The sequence below is a fragment of the Hippocampus zosterae genome, chromosome 5 (assembly GCF_025434085.1).
Source record: "Hippocampus zosterae strain Florida chromosome 5, ASM2543408v3, whole genome shotgun sequence".
NCBI lineage: Eukaryota > Metazoa > Chordata > Actinopteri > Syngnathiformes > Syngnathidae > Hippocampus > Hippocampus zosterae.
Window position 1 is genome coordinate 6,040,064 of NC_067455.1, and position 19,216 is coordinate 6,059,279.

Consider the following 19,216-nt stretch of genomic DNA (forward strand, 5'->3'; position numbering starts at 1 on the left):
TAATCCCTCTGGCCGAGCTTGTTTTTCAGTTTGCTACACACAAACAGATATTATCAGGCACTGGGCCAGATTTTCTTCTCTCCTGAGGCTTAAAGGTGGCTTGACTGATTTGTGTGTGTTTGTGTGTGCTGGCTGAAAAACTGTTTTTACATAGTGTTTAGATTTTTTTAAGGGGACCAAAAAAACGCCATTCAAAGCTAACTGACCCAGTGTCAAAAAATTACTTGCCCCACTTCCCACTTCTTCAACTACGAATTTATTTTTCGGTTCATTTTCGCCAAGCACATCCGAGCCTGATTACTTTTGGACCTGTTCAATCAAGAACTCGCCCAAATAGAACCAGTTTGACAAAATGAAGTCAGTCAAAAGATTTTTAAAAACTGCAACAAGATGCCAAGATCCAAAGAAGTTCAAGAACAGATGAGAAAGAAAATAATTGATACCCATCAGTCTGGAAACGGTTAAAAGTCATTCCAGAAGCTACAGGACTCAAGTAAATCACACTGACAGCCATTATCCACAAATTGTTGAATTTTAAAAGAGTGGTGAACCTTCCCAGGAGCCGCAAAGCCAACAACACAACAACGACCCATTGAAGATGTCACAAAGAAATCCAAGATAACATCTGAAGAACTTTTGGCATTACTCCGGATAGATTAGGTCAGTGTTCATGACTTAACAAAGAGGAAGACACCGAGCAAAAATGACATCCTGAACATCATACCCAGAGTCAAACATGGCGGTGGAAGTGTGATGGTCTGGGGCTGCTTCACCTCTTCAGGGCCTGGACGACTTTGCTGTGATGGATACAACCACGAGAATTGCCCTTCATCAGAAAATTATGAGACGGGATGTTTGACTAGGGGCGGCCCGGTAGTCCAGTGGTTAGCACGTCGGCTTCACAGTGCAGAGGTACCGGGTTCGATTCCAGCTCCGGCCTCCCTGTGTGGAGTTTGCATGTTCTCCCCGGGCCTGTGTGGGTTTTCTCCGGGTGCTCCGGTTTCCTCCCACATTCCAAAAACATGCATGGTAGGCTGATTGGACGCTCTAAATTGTCCCTAGGTGTGAATGTGAGCGTGGATGGTTGTTCGTCTCTGTGTGCCCTGCGATTGGCTGGCAACTGATCCAGGGTGTCCCCCGCCTACTGCCCGAAGACGGCTGGGATAGGCTCCAGCACCCCCGGCGACCCTAGTAAGGATTAAGCGGTTCAGAAAATGGATGGATGGATGGATGTTTGACTATCAGTTTGTGACCTCAAGCTGAATTGCAAAATGAGTCAACTTCTGAATGCCTTACAAAAAAACCAACCCCCCCCCCCACCCTAAACTAAACTAAATGAAGGTTTTACGGCGGCGTAGTTGAAGTCCAGACTTGAATCTCGTTGAAATGCTGTGGCTTAACATTTAAAAGGCTGTTCCTGCTGACAAACCTCACAGCGTTACTGAATTCGAGTAAATCTGGAATGAAGATTGGGCCAAAAGATCTCCACAGAGATAGCAAAGACGAGGTTGCCAGCATTCCAAAACACTTGATTTCAATCATTGCTGCCGAGCGTCGCCCAACCTGTTATTCGGTTTAGAAAGTATTCCGTTTTTCACAGAGCGCCATGTAGGGTTGGATTTATTATTTTTGTTCTCCATTAATAATGAAAGACTCACTTCATTTAAAAAGTTTTGTTTTTTTTTGTCTTGGACAAATATTGATTATTTGTTTGATGATGAATAGAGGCCGTCAGCCGAAAAAGTTTAAACACCCCCTGCTTTCGGGGCTTTTGCTCAATGATTTTTAATGTCTTTTTTTTTTTTTTTCAAATCACAAATCAACAACAGTACTGCAGTTCAGGGCCACAACAATAAGCCCAAAGTGTTCTTGAGCCCTGTGAGACATTTCGGCCAAAGAGGGAAGGAGCAGAACGCCTCCTCAACAAGATGACCAATCGCAGGCTGTCATCATTCCGATCATCAGCTAGATGTCTTCTTACTTCTGCGTCTGCAGCCGCCGCTCAGCAGCACTTCCATCAGCGACGACGTGGACGCTCCGACCAGGAAGTATAAGATTTATTGACCTTGAGTCATTATTTTGTGGCGTGTGCTTGTCACGATGGAACGGAACGCTGATGCTGAGTCTCGATGGCTTTGTAGATGTGGACAAGTACAGATACGTTTACGTGGTGTTCTTTTTGGCATTGTATGTTCTCATTCTCTGCTCTAATTGCATCATTATTTGTCTCGTCTGGATCCATAGGAACCTTCACGAGCCCATGTACATTTTCATTGCAGCTTTGTCGCTCAATTCGCTTTTTTTCAGCACTGCAGTCTACCCCCAACTCGTTGTGGCCGTTTTGTCTCACCAGCAGAGAGTTTCTTATTCCGGTTGTTTGGTCCAGGTTTTTTTTCTTCTACAGTTTAGGTAGTTCTGACATTTTGTTGCTGCTTGCTATGTCTTACGACAGATACGTGTCCATCTGCAGGCCTCTTCAATACGCATCTACCATGAGCACCACCAGCGTCAGCATTTGTTTGGCCTCGGCCTGGTTTGTGCCTGTCTGTGTGACAACGGTGACGGTTGTCTTTCTGTCCAAACCAAAAATCTGCAGCGTGACATTGGTTGGAATTGTTTGCAATGCGACAATGATGAATATTCACTGTACATTACCAACGTTTCTCGCTACGTGGATTTTGTTTAACCTATCCGTTATGATTGTCATCCCCGTGCTGTTCATTTTCTTCACGTATTTTAAGATATTCATGGTCGCCTATCATAGCCGGGGAGAAGTCTGGAAAAAAGTGCTCGATACGTGTTTACCGCACCTGATTGTCTTATTGGCTACCTTCTCTTTGATGACCTTTGACGTCATCATGGGTCTACTGGAGTCGGTGCTTCCGAAAAACGCGCGACTGATTCTGACTCTGCAAACGTTGGTGTACAATCCCCTGCTCAATCCGATCATTTATGGTTTGAAGATGACGGAAATCCGGAAGCACATCAAGAGATTGTGTTGCAGTCATGTCGTAGTGATCAAAACTCAAGAGGAATGAAGAGGACTTCATTTGTGTGCGTTGTGTTGGGGTGTGAGGGTGCGTGTGAACTACCGTCTTACTGTTTATTGTGCACGTTAAATCGCTCCATGTACAGCACTTTGTATGCAGCGATGGCTGTTTGAAAGTGCTCTATAAATACTCTTGACTTGACTGTGTTTTTAATTTATGTACATGCAGCTTGACGTGTATGCGTTTGTTACGCGGGTGTGAGTGCAGGCGCGCAGGTATGTGTGCGCACTTGTGCGTTTGTGGTTTGTCCGCACGCCCTGCAAATATTTGAATACGCTGATTTATTTGTACTCTGACTGTAATCAAAAAAATGACAAAGCTCGACTGTGTAGTTTCATGTTGCCACTTAATATTTTCACATCATTAAATGCCCGTGGATATCTTTTCATATCATTCGGTGGTTCTCCATTTGTTGTCACCCCTTCTCCTTTGATCACAAAGTCGCCACCCGCTTTCAAACCCACACCAAAGCTTAATCTATTCAAGCACATATATACACACACTGGTGTGAATGTGTCAGGAGGGAAGAATACGGGCATGCGCGTTTTTTGTGGTCGGATTTGGTCATTTTAATGCGTTGACCCCGGAATGGAGCAGCATGGCCTCATCATGTTGGGATGCTCGGTCACAATCTAATCAGAGCGGTGAGAAACACTAAATTGACAACAACAAAAAATTTTGTTTGCTTTGTTACAGAATTATTGATTTGAAATGCTTCACATATTTTGAAGATAGTCATGATTAAATCATTTTATTTAAATCCGTTTTTTTAAAGCAGCATGTTGTTGGAATATGAAAAAAAAATTACGTTCATTTTTGGAGAATTGTTGAACACAACAATTCCCCCAAAATAGGTTCAACTACATTGAAGATAGTGTCATTATTTTTAAATCATTTTGATCATATTTTTTAACCACCATGTTGTTTATTTAATAAAAACATTACAGGGACAAATATAATGTAAGTACACATTTTAAAATGTGAAATATTGATAATAATTACACGCACGCACACACATATATACAAGGACAACCTCCATCTATGTATCGCAATACCACCTATACCCTGAAATACTATTTTATGTAATAATTTCACACAATGCAAGTCTAAAATGCTTCGAAATGTGATTAAAGTGTACATTGTCACGATTGTCTCACCATTGCCTCCAATTAATTTTAACACTGCCAATAAAAAAACATCTTGAAATGCCTGTGAGTGATTTCTTTTGCAGCTTTTGTACCACAGCTGAAAACATCTGAATTTAAAGCAAAGGGGGCCGTTCATGACTTTATAGCGTCCTTCACATTTGAATACAAGGCTTCCTCTTCGTTCTCTTCATTCTTATTGTTACACTGTGTCCTATTCTCCGACGCCATTACATCCTTTTCTTTATCGTCATTATGCTCTAGCGATTCGTTACCATTTCCCTTTGTTTTGATCTGAGCATACTCGGTGGTCTGGTGAGTGTTTGTAACCTCCCTGGTGTTGTTTCTCATCAACGCGGAGAAGTTGATGCTGGCGTACTCCACGTCCGCTTTGGTCGCCTCCTCGCCGACAACTTTGCGGCCAGAGTCCTGACAAGAGAAAACGTCAACCTCTAAATTAGCACTAATTAGCGGATAGCTACATAGCCGCTGACTTGTTAGCTGATAAATATTGTTACGCTCTTTAAAAACAGAACGTGTCTTAGGTAGTTAAAGAATTAGCAATTAGCGTGAGGTGCTAATCACTCCAAGCAAATGCTAGCAGGCAACGCTAGCCACTATTTAGCTACCGACTGGCTCACTGATATACATGTCGCTTTGTTATGACGTGATAAGTGATTGATTTGACTTCCAAATTCGGCAAAGCAAAACAAAATTTTCAGTTTTACTGGCGAAGTTATTTTCGTGCCTCATGAATCAAAGTCACGAGCTATGTAACTCTGCTGCTCTTCTTTAATACTGTGAAATAAACAATACGATAAAAACAGCTCACTAAAAAGCCAGCTTCGACTCCTGAGAGAAACTCGCATTCATCCGGATTTGCAACCCTGTTACTGTCATTCCAGTGACAGCCATTTATTGTAAACGCCAAATAAATCATGTCATAAAAATTGTACGATTGATCTATGCTGAGCTAATCAACCATGTAATAATCATAATAATAATGATTTATTCAGATTTTCATGCCAAGATGGTGTCGTAGTTGGGAGCTCGTCTGCTTGTTCTGCTAATGTGTTCTGGTGTATGATTTTGTGTTAACTGTTCTATAGCTTTGCTTTGTTACAGCTGTTGTGAAAGCGACTTATAAATAAAGATGTAGTAAGAATGATCCCCCCCCCCCCCCATTAGTTCTTAAGGTTAAAAAAAAGGAAAATACCTGTGGGTCATCTTCATCTTGTGGTTCCACCAGTGCTAGATCCAGACGCCCAGGCCTTTTCTTTGGTTTCCTGGATATAAAAATGGACACACGTATCATAATGTGTCTTAACAAAAGTGGGGGGTGGGTCATAATGTGTCTTAACAAAAGTGGGGTGTGGGGGTGTGGGGGGGGGCGGGGAGAGAAGATGGTGTACCGGCAGCAAGTCCTGGAAAACCAGCACAAGATGGCTGACAGTAGTGCGCCGCTCAAAAATGCGATGAAGACATCCAGGCGAAACATGGTTGTCATATTTTTCATATCTCGCTCTGAATCGGTTTTATGAGGAGTCAAAAGTTCAAATATTCTAAAAAAAAGATTTGCAACTTTCCATAATATAAAAAGAATAAGTCACATTTGAACAAACTGGAAACGGTTAAAAGTCATTCCAGAAGCTGCAGAACTCAAGTAAATCACACTGACAGCCTTGTGGATAATGGATTTATTATTTTTGTTCTCCCTTAATAAAAGACTCACTTCATTTAAAAACTTTTTTTTTTGTATTGGACAAATATTTATTATTTGTTTGATGATGAATACAGGCCGTCAGCCGAAAAAGTTGAAACACCCCCTGCTTTCGGGTCTTTCGCTCGTGCTTTTTAAAGTTATGTCTTTTTTTTTTTCTTTTCAAATCACCAAACAACAATACTGCAGTTCAGGGCCACAACAATAAGCCCAAAGTGTTCTTGAGCCCTGTGAGACATTTCGGCCAAAGAGGGAAGGAGCAGAACGCCTCCTCAACAGGATGACCAATCGCAGGCTGTCATCATTCCGATCATCAGCTTGATGTCTTCTTACTTCTGCGTCCGCAGCCACGGCTCAGCAGCACTTCCATCGGCGACGACGTGGACGCTCCGACCAGTAAGTATAAGATTGCTTGTCACGATGGAACGGAACGGAACGCTGATGCTGAGTCTCGATGGCTTTGTAGATGTGGACAAGTACAGATACGTTTACGTGGTGTTCTTTTTGGCAGTCTATGCTCTCATTCTCTGCTCTAATTGCATCATTTTTTGTCTCGTCTGGATCCATAGGAACCTTCACGAGCCCATGTACATTTTCATTGCAGCTTTGTCGCTCAACTCGCTTTTTTTCAGCACTGCAATCTACCCCCAGCTCATCGTGGCTGTTTTGTCTGACCAACAGAGAGTTTCTTATTCCGGTTGTTTGGTCCAGGTTTTTTTCTTCTACAATTTAGGTAGTTCTGACATTTTGTTGCTGCTTGCTATGTCTTACGACAGATACGTGTCCATCTGCAGGCCTCTTCAATACGCATCTACCATGGGCACCACCAGCGTCAGCATTTGTTTGGCCTCGGCCTGGTTTGTGCCCGTCTGTCTGATATCGGTGACGGTTGTCTTTCAGTCCAAACAAAAAATCTGCAGCGTGACATTGGCTGGAATTATTTGCAATGCGGCAATGATGAATATTCACTGTACATTACCAACGTTTCTCGCTACGTGGACTTTGTTTACCCTATCCGTTATGGCTGTCATCCCCGTGCTGTTCATTTTCTTCACGTATTTTAAGATATTCATGGTCGCCTATCATAGCCGGGGAGAAGTCTGGAAAAAAGCGGTCGATACGTGTTTACCCCACCTGATTGTCTTATTGGCTACCTTCTCTTTGATGACCTTTGACGTCATCATGGGTCTACTGGAGTCGGTGCTTCCGAAAAACGCGCGACTGATTCTGACTCTCCAAACGTTGGTGTACAATCCCCTGCTCAATCCGATCATTTATGGTTTGAAGATGACGGAAATCCGGAAGCACATCAAGAGATTGTGTTGCAGTCATGTCGTAGTGATCAAAACTCAAGAGGAATGAAGATGACTTCATTTGTGTGCGTTTGTGTGTGTGGGTGTGAGAGTGCGTGTGAGCTACTGTGTTTTTAATGTATGTACATGCAGCTTGACGTGTATGCGTTTCTTACGCGGGTGTGAGTGCAGGCGCGCAGGTATGTGTGCGCACTTGTGCGTTTGTGGTTTGTCCGCACGCCCTGCAAATATTTGAATACGCTGATTTATTTGTACTCTGACTGTAATCAAAAAAGGACAAAGCTCCACTGTGTAGTTTCATGTTGCCACTTAATATTTTCACATCATTAAATGCCCGTGGATATCATTTCATATCATTCGGTGGTTCTCCATTTGTTGTCACCCCTTCTCCTTTGATCACAAAGTCGCCGCCCGCTTTCAAACCCGCACCAAAGCTTAATCTATTCAAGCACATACATACACACACTGGTGTGAATGTGCCAGGAGGGAAGAATACAACAATTCTCCAAAAATAGGTTCAACTACATTGAAGATAGTGTCATTATTTTTAAATCATTTTGATCATATTTTTTTAACCACCATATTGTTTATTTAAAAAAAACATTACAGGGACAAATATAATGTAAGTACACATTTTAAAATGTGAAATATTTATAATAATTACACACACGGACACACATATATACACAGACAACCTCCATCTATGTATCGCAATACCACCTACCCTGAAATACTATTTTATGTAATAATTTCACACAATGCAAGTCTAAAATGCTTCGAAATGTGATTAAAGTGTACATTGTCACGATTGTCTCACCATTGCCTCCAATGAATTTCAACACTGCCAATAAAAAAAACATCTTGAAATGCCTGTGAGTGATTTCTTTTGCAGCTTTTGTACCACAGCTGAAAACATCTGAATTTAAAGCAAAGGGGGCCGTTCATGACATCATAGCGTCCTTCACATTTGAATACAAGGCTTCCTCTTCCTTCTCTTCATTCTTATTGTTACACTGTGTCCTATTCTCCGCCGTCATTTCATCCTTTTCTTTATCGTCATTATGCTCCAGTGATTCGTTACCATTTCCCTTTGTTTTGATTTGAGCATACTCGGTGGCCTGGTGAGTGGTTGTAACCTCCCTGGTGTTGTTTCTCCTCAACGCGGAGAAGTTGATGCTGGCGTACTCCACGTCCGCTTTGGTCGCCTCCTCGCCGACAATTTTGCGGCCAGAGTCCTGACAAGAGAAAACGTCAACCTCTAAATTAGCACTAATTAGCGGCTAGCTGCATAGCCGCTGACTTGTTAGCTGATAAATATTGTTACCATCTTCAAAAACAGAGCGCATCTTAGCTAGTTAAAGAATTAGCAATTAGCGTGAGGTGCTAATCACTCCAAGCAAATGCTAGCAGGCAACGCTAGCCACTATTTAGCTACCGACTGGCTCACTGATATACATGTCGCTTTCTTGCTTCCCGACTGTCTTGAAAAAAAAAGTTCAGTATTATGTTATGACGTGATAAGTGATTGATTTGACTTCCAAATTCGGCAAAACAAAATTTTCAGTTTTACTGGCGGAGTTCTTTTCCTGCCTCATGAATCAAAGTCACGAGCTATGTAACTCTGCTGCTCTTTTTTAATACTGTGAAATAAACAATACAATAAAAACAGCCCACTAAAAAGCCAGCTTCGACTCCTGAGAGAAACTAACATTCATCCGGATTTGCAACCCTGTTACTGTCATTCCAGTGACAGCCAGGTATTGTAAACGCCAAATAAATCATGTCATAAAAATTGTACGATTGATCTATGCTGAGCTAATCAACCATGTAATAATCCTAATAATAATGAGTTATTCAAATTTTCATGCCAAGATGGCGTCGTAGTTGGGGGCTCGTCTGCTAATGTGTTCTGGTATATGATTTTGTGTTAACTGTTCTATAGCTTTGCTTTGTTACAGCTGTTGTGAAAGCGACTTATAAATAAAGATGAAGTAGAATTATTTTTTTCCCATTAGTTCTTATGGTTAAAAAAATAAAAAATAAAAAAAAGCAAAATACCTGTGGGTCATCTTCATCTTGTGGTTCCACCAGCTCCAGATCCAGATGACCAGGGCTTTTCTTTGGTTTCCTGGATATAAAAATGGACACACGTATCATAATGTGTCTGAACAAAAGTGGGGGGTGGGGGGAAGAAGAAGAGAAGATGATGGTGTACCGGCAGCAAGTCCTGGAAAACCAGCACAAGATGGCTGACAGTAGCGCGCCGCTCAAAAATGCGATGAAGACTTTCAGGCGAAACATGGTTGTCATATTTTTCATACCTCGCTCTGAATCTGTTTTATGAGAAGGAGTCAAAAGTTTAAATATTCTAAAAAAAGATTTGCAACTTTCCATATTATGACAAGAATAAGTCACATTTGAACAAAAAATAGTCTTACGATGAAATGTTACAAAAGTACATTTTCATTTTCGGTCACTCTCGGTCGAAAGTTGTATTCAGAGAATCATTTGGAATTTTCTCAGAACAAGTTGCAATTTGCCAGTAACAACTCATATTTCCGAAACAAGTATACTTTTCTGAAAACAAGTCACATACAGCCAATGTTATCACCTGTGCTAGAAAATTGACTTTCTAATCATCCCTACCTTCCCATTCTAATGTTTTGCGTTGAACGGTCAGTGTTTTCCTGAGGCCGCCATCTTGATGCATGCTGACACACTCCACCGCAGAGATATTGAGACCGTCGACAATCAGCGTGACGCTGCTGTTGACGCTGTCGTCAGACACTGCGGTGACGGCGCTGCAGAACGTCGTGTTGGCCAGCAACGGCCACATGATGGAGGGTCGCGGGACCCCGCCGCTGATACACACACAGGTCAACACCGGCCCCCGTAGCGAACATCCCGATCCGTTGAGGATTCCCCCGAACCCTGCGGAAGGGCACAATACGCATGAAAATACGGCGACAGGTAAGAGCAAAAATCCTTATAACATACCAAAGCATTTTATGTCAAAATAACGGCACAGAAAAAAACCCCAGGAAATTTTCAATGATATTTATTGTAGATCTCCATAATACAATGTCTGGTTAATGTTTAATCGTCATTCTACTTAGCGGCATTACTGTGTTTTGAGTTGTAATCCGGAAATGAAAGCATTCGAGTAGACGAGCACCGCTCTGGGCAAAAGCAAACGCAACTACCTGTCAGGGGGGGGGGGGGGGGGGCGGAAACAAAAACGAAAATTTTAAGAATCCGTATGATTTGTGCGATACGGCCATATACGTGAGATTCACCACAAAATCCATATGAACTATGGCTAAACTGTATGAGTTGACAGGTATGGACACGAGGAAAATTCTGCCCGTAACACTCTCGGGTCGCTATGGTAACGTTTAAACGTGCCTTCAAAATAAGATACACCACAAATATAAAGTACTGCATGAAAAATACGACTCGCCATCGCTGCATATTATGTAGAGTGGGCTTGGTGCGTGGGAATCTCCTGTTGAGATAAATCCGTATTTTAAGTAGGACTCCTGATACTGTCTATTAAATTCAGGCTTCTTTTTCTTGAAAGTCGTTGGCCCCTCTTCCGTCTTTTTCCCTTGCCAAAGAAACTTTCCAACGATGTTTGTTATTGCAGTGATCCCTCGCTACTTCGCGGTTCGTTTCTCGCGGGTTCAGTGCATCGTGGATTTTTTCAAACATATTAATTTTTTAAAACATATTCATGTACAGTACTGTATATGTTGCTCTCTGTGACTCGCTGTTGTTTTGCAGCTTCTCGCGGACCGTTTGTGGACTTCAATTTTTTTTTTTACCTGTTTATGTTAATTCGACGCTACTTCGCGGATTTTTGTTTATTGCGGGTGGTTTTTGTCCCCATTGACCGCGACAAACGAGGGATCACTGTACTCATTTTGCTCGCTCCTGGGTTTCATTTTTAGCGGTAACATATCACATGACCGAGAAGCGCGCCCACGTCAAGAGTGACATACTGTAGGCAGATGTACCAGAGAATCCGGTCGTTTTTCAAACTAAAACACATTTCAGATTCCAAAATAAATAAAATGCAAGTAATACACACTACATGCTGATTTATATAGCGCTTTCACAACAGCGTCAGCTGTAACAAAGCGCTTAACATAAGTTCTTTATTCTTTCTGTGGGGCCCGGTCACAAATGATCCACGGACCGTTACCGGTCCGCGGCTCGGGGGTTGGGCACCACTAGTTTAAACCATAAACTGTCACAAACTATGATCGCCAAATACTTTTAAATGACTACACCATAAAAATGTGTACCTGCAGGGTGCTTGTATGTCACCCTGAAATTCATACGACAACTGTCAAACAAAAATGAGTTTGTTAGCTTTTTCACTCATTCACCGCCAGATATGTTCAAATCGGAGTTTCCCGTACTGCCGGCCATTTTGGAGCATTTCGATTGATCTTTCAACACCCACGCAATATCGTGCTCTCTTTTAAGCAAGGCTACACTGTACTCACATGTCACCGTCACATTCACGTGGACCGTATAGTGAGTCGCTACGCATTGGTAGCGTCCAGAGTGGGCCGCCGTCACGTTGGGGATGACGAGAAAAGCGCTAGCTCCGGTCGGGCTCATCTGTGATCCGCTTTGCACGTTGGTCCCGTTAGAATAGGGAAGGTTCCAAAAGACGCGAGAGGGCGGGAAACTGTCAGCGTTGCACAAAAGAGTTAAGGTGTCGCCTTCTTTCACCGTCGTCCGCCCAGAGATGGATGGAGGCTTCGCATCTGGGACGAAAAGGTACAGGCGTCATTTCATCCCTTGCCGGAAAAGTCGGGATTTTAAGAGATTAAGTCAACACCCGCATACTTGCGATTCGCTATGTGTTAATTGGTGTTTTCACTCCGCATATATGTCAGATCAATCATTCATTCATTCATCTTCCGTACCGCTTGATCCTCACTAGGGTCGCGGGGGGTGCTGGAGCCCATCCCAGCTGTCTCCGGGCAGTAGGCGGGGGACAACACCCTGAATCGGTTGCCAGCCAATCGCAGGGCACACAGAGACGAACAACCATTCGCACTCACACTCACACCTAGGGACAATTTAGAGCAGGGGTGTCCAAACATTTTGCCAAGGGGGCCAGATTTTATGTGGTAAAATGTCGGGGGGCCGACCTTGGCTGACATTCTTTACATTGAACAACAATACTGCTCAACAAATTTTAGTAAGCCAGTATGTTTCACATTTCCATTTTTATTTTAATTTCAACAATCTTAAGAATTTCTTTTGGTTCATTTGAAACAGGAATTTGAAATATGACATATCAGTCAATATAAACACGGAGTGATGTCTTGTTAACTCGTGAGTGATGCCCTCTAGTGTCTAAATGCTATTACTCATTTAGTGAATGCTATTACTCATTTAGCCACTAGAGGGAAGCAGTACTCTATGAAACATCACTCACCAGTCTACGAGACCTCAGTCAATGCAACACGTGTTCCATTGCGCCCAACCTGCGGGCCAGACGGCACTGATTTTATGACGGGGGCCGAGGGCCGGATGAAATTCGACCGCGGGCCGGATTTGGCCCGCGGGCCGGACTTTGGACATGCCTGATTTAGAGTGTTCAATCAGCCTGCCATGCATGTTTTTTGGAATGTGGGAGGAAACCGGAGCACCCGGAGAAAACCCACGCAGGCCCGGGGAGAACATGCAAACTCCACACAGGGAGGCCGGAGCTGGAATCGAACCCGGTACCTCTGCACTGTGAAGCCGACGTGCTAACCACTGGACTACCGGGCCGCCCATATATGTCAGATCAATCATAGAGTATTTTATGTGATCAATTGGAGTCATTTGACAAGACCACACGCACAGGTCTCACGATGTGTTGTGCACAAGCGCACACACACACACACACACACACCACAAAGTTGTCAGTGGATGCTACTCACAGGTAACATTCAGTGTCACGGTTTTCTCCGTGGTCTCGTTGACTCCCCAGTAGTAGACTTGGCAAGTGACGTCGCGACCGTGGTGTTCGGCATTAGCGTTGAAGGTCAAAGTTGACTTGTATCTCCAATGGAGCGGTGTCAAAGTCTCCCACTGGAAAGTCGTCGCGTTAGGGACCACGGCGTGAGTGTCGTTGTCTAGCGATTGCTTCCACGCCCAGCTGATGGTGGGGATGGAGCCGGAGCAGAGGCCCGGGGCCACGCAGGTGAGCATCGCCGATTGACCGGCGGTCATTGGCTCGGACCACACGGTGGGCTTCTGCCTGAGAGCTGACAAGAACGCACAAAGTTTAAGTGCCATTTTCCTCACCTATATTTTGTTTTGTTAGGAGAGTAAAAAATAAAGGTTGACTAAGGCCATCAAATGAACGAATCGGGTCTCTTTTGGAAGAGATCACCGTTTACCAGAACAATGCGGATGGCTCTTGTACGTGGCGGATTTTTGGAAATTCAATTACAAGCAGATTGTGATTGAGCGTTTGTCACATGATATCGACTGCAAAGGGTGTCACAAAACAGAAAAGATGTCGGTGGTTATTTCAATTCAGAAGCAATGATGTAGTCTATGTGCACACACACTTGTGCATGGCATACATGCATACACACACGACTAAATACTACTACTACTACTACAAATCGAGTGCAAATAGTTTGGAATTGTTGGAAAACTGTGAGCCTGGTGATTATTCGAAATACAATATCTTCTTTTCTTAGTTGTAATTGGTATTTTATTTTGAAAAAATTGATTTCAGATGTTTAAGTATAGTCACTAAAGTAAAAATATATATATATATATGTATGAGCACAAAAGTCACTGTGGTGCATAAAATGCATCTTTTCACAAAAGGTTTGATTTCGGGGGGTTTTTTTTGGTCCAAAATGGAAAATGGAATCACAATTTTTTTTTTCCAGTGGGTTCAATTCAACTGCAATCATCACATTTTAGCTGTAAAAAAAACTGCGACTATCACATTCATTCATTCATCTTCCTAACCGCCTGATCCTCACTAGGGTCGCGGGGGGTGCTGGAGCCTATCCCAGCCGTCTCCGGGCAGTAGGCGGGGGACACCCTGAATCGGTTGCCAGCCAATCGCAGGGCACACAGAGACGAACAACCATTCGCACTCACACTCACACCCAGGGACAGTTTGGAGTGTTCAATCAGCCTGCCATGCATATTTTTGGAATGTGGGAGGAAACCGGAGCACCCGGAGAAAACCCACACAGGCCCGGGGAGAACATGCAAACTCCACACAGGGAGGCCGGAGCTGGAATCGAACCCGGTACCTCTGCACTGTGAAGCCGACGTGCTAACCACTGGGCTACCGGGCCGCCTGCGACTATCACATTTTAGCTCTAAAATGTGAAGTTCAAGTAAAAATAAATACATCTTCCAATCTCCAAAAGCTTGAAAGACGCTTTACTTATATGTGAAAGTCCCGCAGTGTGGCCGTGCAACTTACGTGTTACGGTGATCAACACTCGCTTTTTGTAAGTAAATCCTTCCACGGTGTTCCGCAGCAGGCCATTAACTCTCAGCTGATACGCTCCCGAGTCCGAGGGTCTGAGGTTGTTGATCATGATGCTGCAGTTCCAGCGGCTCACGTTGGACTGCAGCATCCGAACTCGGTTCCGGAAACCGATCTCCGAGTCGCCGCATCTGCTTTTGCTTTGGGAGCACTTGAACCACACCATGCTCTGAGGCGTGAAGTCAATGGCGGAGAAGGAGCACGGGATGACGGTGCAGAGTCCCGCTTCGGATACAATCTCGGTTTTGTCGAGGTTGATGCAGAAGGGCCCCTTGCAGAAGTTGTTGCTCTGTGATGCGATTGCTTCAAAACACGCGAAAAGACATTTTAAAAAGAATAATAAAAATTCAAAAACACCTTACTGACTGATGAGACGAAGACTGTCTATAATGTACATTCTGAATGGCTGCAGTGTAAAAATAATCAGTTTTAGTTCTGTTTCAAATATCAAGTTGAAAAAAAAAATGATTTGCAAATAGTTATGTTCTGTTTTTAATTGAGATTTTACACAAGGTCCCAACTTGAATGGAATTGGAGTTTAGATTTGAGATAATACATAAAAGCGTTTGAGTAGCTGTCAATCGGAGTGGTTTGAGTGGATCAGTCACAGTTGACATGAAGACTCATGACAGAAATGGCTTTTGAAGAGCAGACGACTGTGGCAACTGATGCCAAACTTTGCCGTTAAGAGTCAGACACATACCGGACTGTAGAACAAGGTGCCTAATACATTGATCGCGATCCACCTGGAGTTGCTCCTAAAGTCAATCGCGAGCGAAGTGGAAGGGAGAAAAAAGCCAAAACATTTTGTGTGTCTGTGTGCTTGTTATCAATATATTTTTGTGTTAATGTACGGTGCACTCTTGATATCCTATAAGTCTAACTTTTGCAAAAAATATTGAAAGAGTTTTTTAAAAAAACTAGAAAAAAAAGCAGGTCAACGTGAACCGTAGGTGTCAAAGTCAAGGCCCGGGGGCCAGATCTGGTCCGCCACATCATTTTATGTGGCCCGCGAAAGCAAATCAAGCATGTCAAGTTTGATGATGCTAAACCAACATTTCAAATTGTCGTATGTAATTCACAATAACAGTCATTATTCTTGACTTCTGATTTTAAAATTAGTTATCCATCAATTTGTTGTGTGCTGTGTATGTAATATGCGGAGGCGGTTGGCGGTCTGGATTTTCAGCTTGCGATCAGAGCTGTTGCACTATATATATAAAAATATTTGTATGTGATTATTATTCTCATTCAGAGTTTGTTTCATGTACAATTCACCAAAGGCACGGGCAAAGAATGTGAATCCGGAGTGCCGTGAGAAGGATTTTAAAACTGTTCACTTCAGCTACGATCATTCCCACGCTGCGCAAGTGCCTTCCATGCTTCCGCCTCAGTTCTCTGTTTCTTTATTTTTGCGTTCATTTGAGTAGTGGCTGTCATGGCAGCATGCGTGTCTAAGTGCGTGCGCGGTAACGGGTCGATTGCGGGAGGTTGGTTGATCAAAAAGTAGATCTTTGGTCAAAAAAGGTTGGGCACCTCTGCTGTTGAAGAAAGTTGCCTCTGAACAGCTGCCTATTCTTGAACTAGTGCATTAGTCACTGCAGTGGACAGGAGTGTCACATCCTAGTCTGCCACTCGCTTGTTCACGCTTACTAGTGCATATCAGCCCCTGTTGTATGAAGTTCAACTTTTTGCAGTATACCGTATTACCATATCAGTTAAACAGGCTAACATCCCATGAAGTGACTTGATTGTTTTCATACCTGTGTCGACGCACACATGGAGGAGCAAAGCAGCCCCGGCAAGAAAGAACATCCTAAAGGCAGAATTTTGGGCCACAAGTCCAACGCAACATGAAGACATGAAGTTCTGCTATTTCATGGGACACGTCTCAAACACACACACACACACATGGAATAATAATTAATCTCACACTTTCTATATTCATAAGAACAATAAAAACAAAAAGGTTCCAAACGAACTCAAATGTTCTTGCTACCATATTGCAGACAGAATAACACAGAATCATGTTGACGCTCGTTGGTAGACACTTAATAAATCCGAAAAGATATCTTTAAAATGGCGTTGAACATACCTCTCAGTATGTCTGTGTCGTGCTGTTGTCTTTTTGTGGTGATTGTTCCTCTCTCAACTTTCGATTTTTCTTCCGTCATTGTGCAATAGCAAAAGTTTTTAAGAAGTGTGGACATGATACGAATGATCCGTTTTGTCCTGCTCACACTGTGGCCTTTTTAAAGAAGGCCACAGTGTGAGCAAGTATAATACAAGTGTTTTTAAAAAACACTTGTGTTATATTTAGAACTCTCTTAATGTCATAAAAAATAAACCAGAAAACAGTTTTTAATCACCTTGTATTTTTTCCACCAGTGACCAAAATAAAAACAGTATTTTTGAAAATAAAAATATTACTACTTAAAAGTTTTTTTTGGATGAACCATCTATTTAATTGCCCCCCACCCCTTCCCCCATATTTCTGCTATTTTAACAGCTCGCATTATCAATGGCGATCACTTCTGCATTTTTTAAAAACTATTTCGCCACAACCAAATGTGGAACTAGGCCATTTTGGACAAACAAAAATAACAAATTCAATGTTCAACAGCAAATTTTATTCACAGATGGTATTATGTGTGTTTCTAAACGTATTTATGATGCTGTTCTAAACTTTTTTCTTGGATATTAGTTTTTGAGATGTTTTTATTTTTTGTTTTAATTTCAGGCGGCGCGTCTGACAACTGTTTACCATGTTGGCCTCACATATTTGTTCATCTATGTGTGCCCTGTGCTTAGCTGGCAACCAGTTCAAGGTGATTTGAGATCCTGATGTTTTAAGATTTAAGTGTCGAAAAGGATCTAATACACTTATGTCAAGACACAACTGTGTTTCTTAGTAAGGCTGGGAAAAAAGGTTAACCAAGTCGAATAAGTCATGCAGTAATATATGGTCGATATTTTTTTTTTGTTTCCAAGTCTTCGTCAAGCGTTGGCATTCGCACAGACATTTCAGGTTCAGTCAACATAAACGTCCATTCTCCTGCACGGAACGACTCATGATGTTTTCAGTTGATTAGCACCCCCTTGTGAGAGAAAGTTGATACTGCAGCCAGGCAAAGTCAATTGGCGCTCAGGAGTCTCAAATTGCAGCTTGCGATCAGAGCTGTTCAATGAAAAGTTAATAGAATAATTGATTCTAAAAATATGAAATCGTGACATCCCGGTTTCACTTATTTTATTCAGTCACTGCACTAGGCAACAAAAAATATATTGATTTACTTGTGTTTCAAAGGAAGACGACTACCAATTGACTGGGATATCGCTTTAATGGATGACTGATCATAAATACACAACATGTAGTATGTTTGAAATTATCAAAGCAAAGTCGATTAACTGTCAAGTTGAACGTCTGGTGCAATTTTTGAAACTTGGTTTTGTTTGTACTGGCATCCCGCTTTTTATCAAAATACATATGCCATAATACGTTACTTATTGACAACATGGTTATCGAATTAGACTATTAGCTTAGCATCGATATAGTGTATTATTTCCAAGATCTCTGACCACACAAACGTCAACATCTGATGCAACACTGTGAGAACATCCACACAAATGACCTCCAAAATTGCCCAAAAGAAGATATTGTCTTCCAGCACAGTTGGAGCACATATATACACAGGTGCACACACACATTGTCTACATGAGAAAACACTATAAACGTGTGCCTTGTTGCGTTTTTCTCGATCAGTGCGTTAGAGACAGTGTGGTGGAATACAAAAAAAAAAGAACGATTTCCCCTCCAAACCCATCAATTACTGACTTAGTTGCATTTCTAAACGGTTTTAAAGACTCTTCAAGGAGACGGTGACCAAATTGTTCACTGTACAAGTTAAATACAATAAAAAATACTGACACAAGGTTCCGTCTTTACCCTATCGAGCAAAAGAAATGAGAGGATGACAGAAGCCCCTAAAGATCATCGAAGTGTAGCTACTTTCCCTCGAGAAATTGTGGTATAAAGTACAACCCTATTGATCTTCCGTGTGGGACGAAAGGCTCTTTTGACAAAGCACGACCCCCCCCCAAAAAAACGTTCTGAATTTACCCTTTCCCTGATGCTTTGACAGGCAGCAGACACAGTGGCACAAATAAACGTTGACTCATGCGGCGCGCCAACGATAGACAACGAGGGGTGTAATGGTAAGGGCCTTTTTCCAGTACGGACCACATTAGGTAAGGGACAAATTGCTTCGTGCGATAGCCACACGTCGTCTTCGATAAACAAAATCATAGTTTCTTACGATTGATAACTTTTTCTCTTAAGATGGCAACTTGGAAAAAAACCCCTGCGCTTTTCATCGTGTTCATTGATGACTTCATTCTCTCAAGTACGAGTTGGACTTAATTTCTGTTGCATGAAAAGCGGTTTCACGCTACGA

The 19,216-nt window shown here is 42.5% G+C and overlaps 2 protein-coding genes and 1 pseudogene across 5 annotated transcripts; 2 read left to right on the forward strand and 1 right to left on the reverse strand.

Moving 5' to 3' along the window:
• Positions 1-1,941: 1,941 nt before the first annotated feature.
• On the forward strand, positions 1,942-7,653 carry LOC127600837 (olfactory receptor 10J4-like). Its single transcript, XM_052065675.1, has 2 exons — positions 1,942-2,081; positions 6,317-7,653. The coding sequence occupies exon 2, from the start codon at positions 6,336-6,338 to the stop codon at positions 7,275-7,277; it is 942 nt and encodes a 313-aa protein (XP_051921635.1). The 5' UTR covers positions 1,942-2,081; positions 6,317-6,335; the 3' UTR covers positions 7,278-7,653.
• LOC127601209 (olfactory receptor 10J4-like) lies at positions 1,970-3,203 on the forward strand (annotated as a pseudogene).
• Positions 3,912-16,951, reverse strand: LOC127600824 (sialic acid-binding Ig-like lectin 5). 4 transcript variants are annotated; one of them, XM_052065654.1, is made up of 9 exons: positions 16,526-16,668; positions 14,697-15,065; positions 13,177-13,503; positions 11,740-12,006; positions 9,875-10,159; positions 9,444-9,561; positions 9,287-9,356; positions 8,168-8,463; positions 3,912-4,321 (listed from the first exon to the last, which is right to left on the reverse strand). In XM_052065654.1, the coding sequence occupies exons 1-8, from the start codon at positions 16,623-16,625 to the stop codon at positions 8,170-8,172; spliced, it is 1,830 nt and encodes a 609-aa protein (XP_051921614.1). In that variant the 5' UTR covers positions 16,626-16,668; the 3' UTR covers positions 3,912-4,321; positions 8,168-8,169. The 4 variants fall into 4 exon arrangements, with proteins under 4 accessions (XP_051921614.1, XP_051921616.1, XP_051921615.1 ...); XM_052065656.1 differs by lacking the exon at positions 3,912-4,321 and adding an exon at positions 4,328-4,525 and having other exon boundaries at positions 8,365-8,463; XM_052065653.1 differs by lacking the exon at positions 3,912-4,321 and adding an exon at positions 16,858-16,951 and having other exon boundaries at positions 7,824-8,463; positions 16,526-16,652.
• Between the last annotated feature and the right edge of the window lie 2,265 nt (positions 16,952-19,216).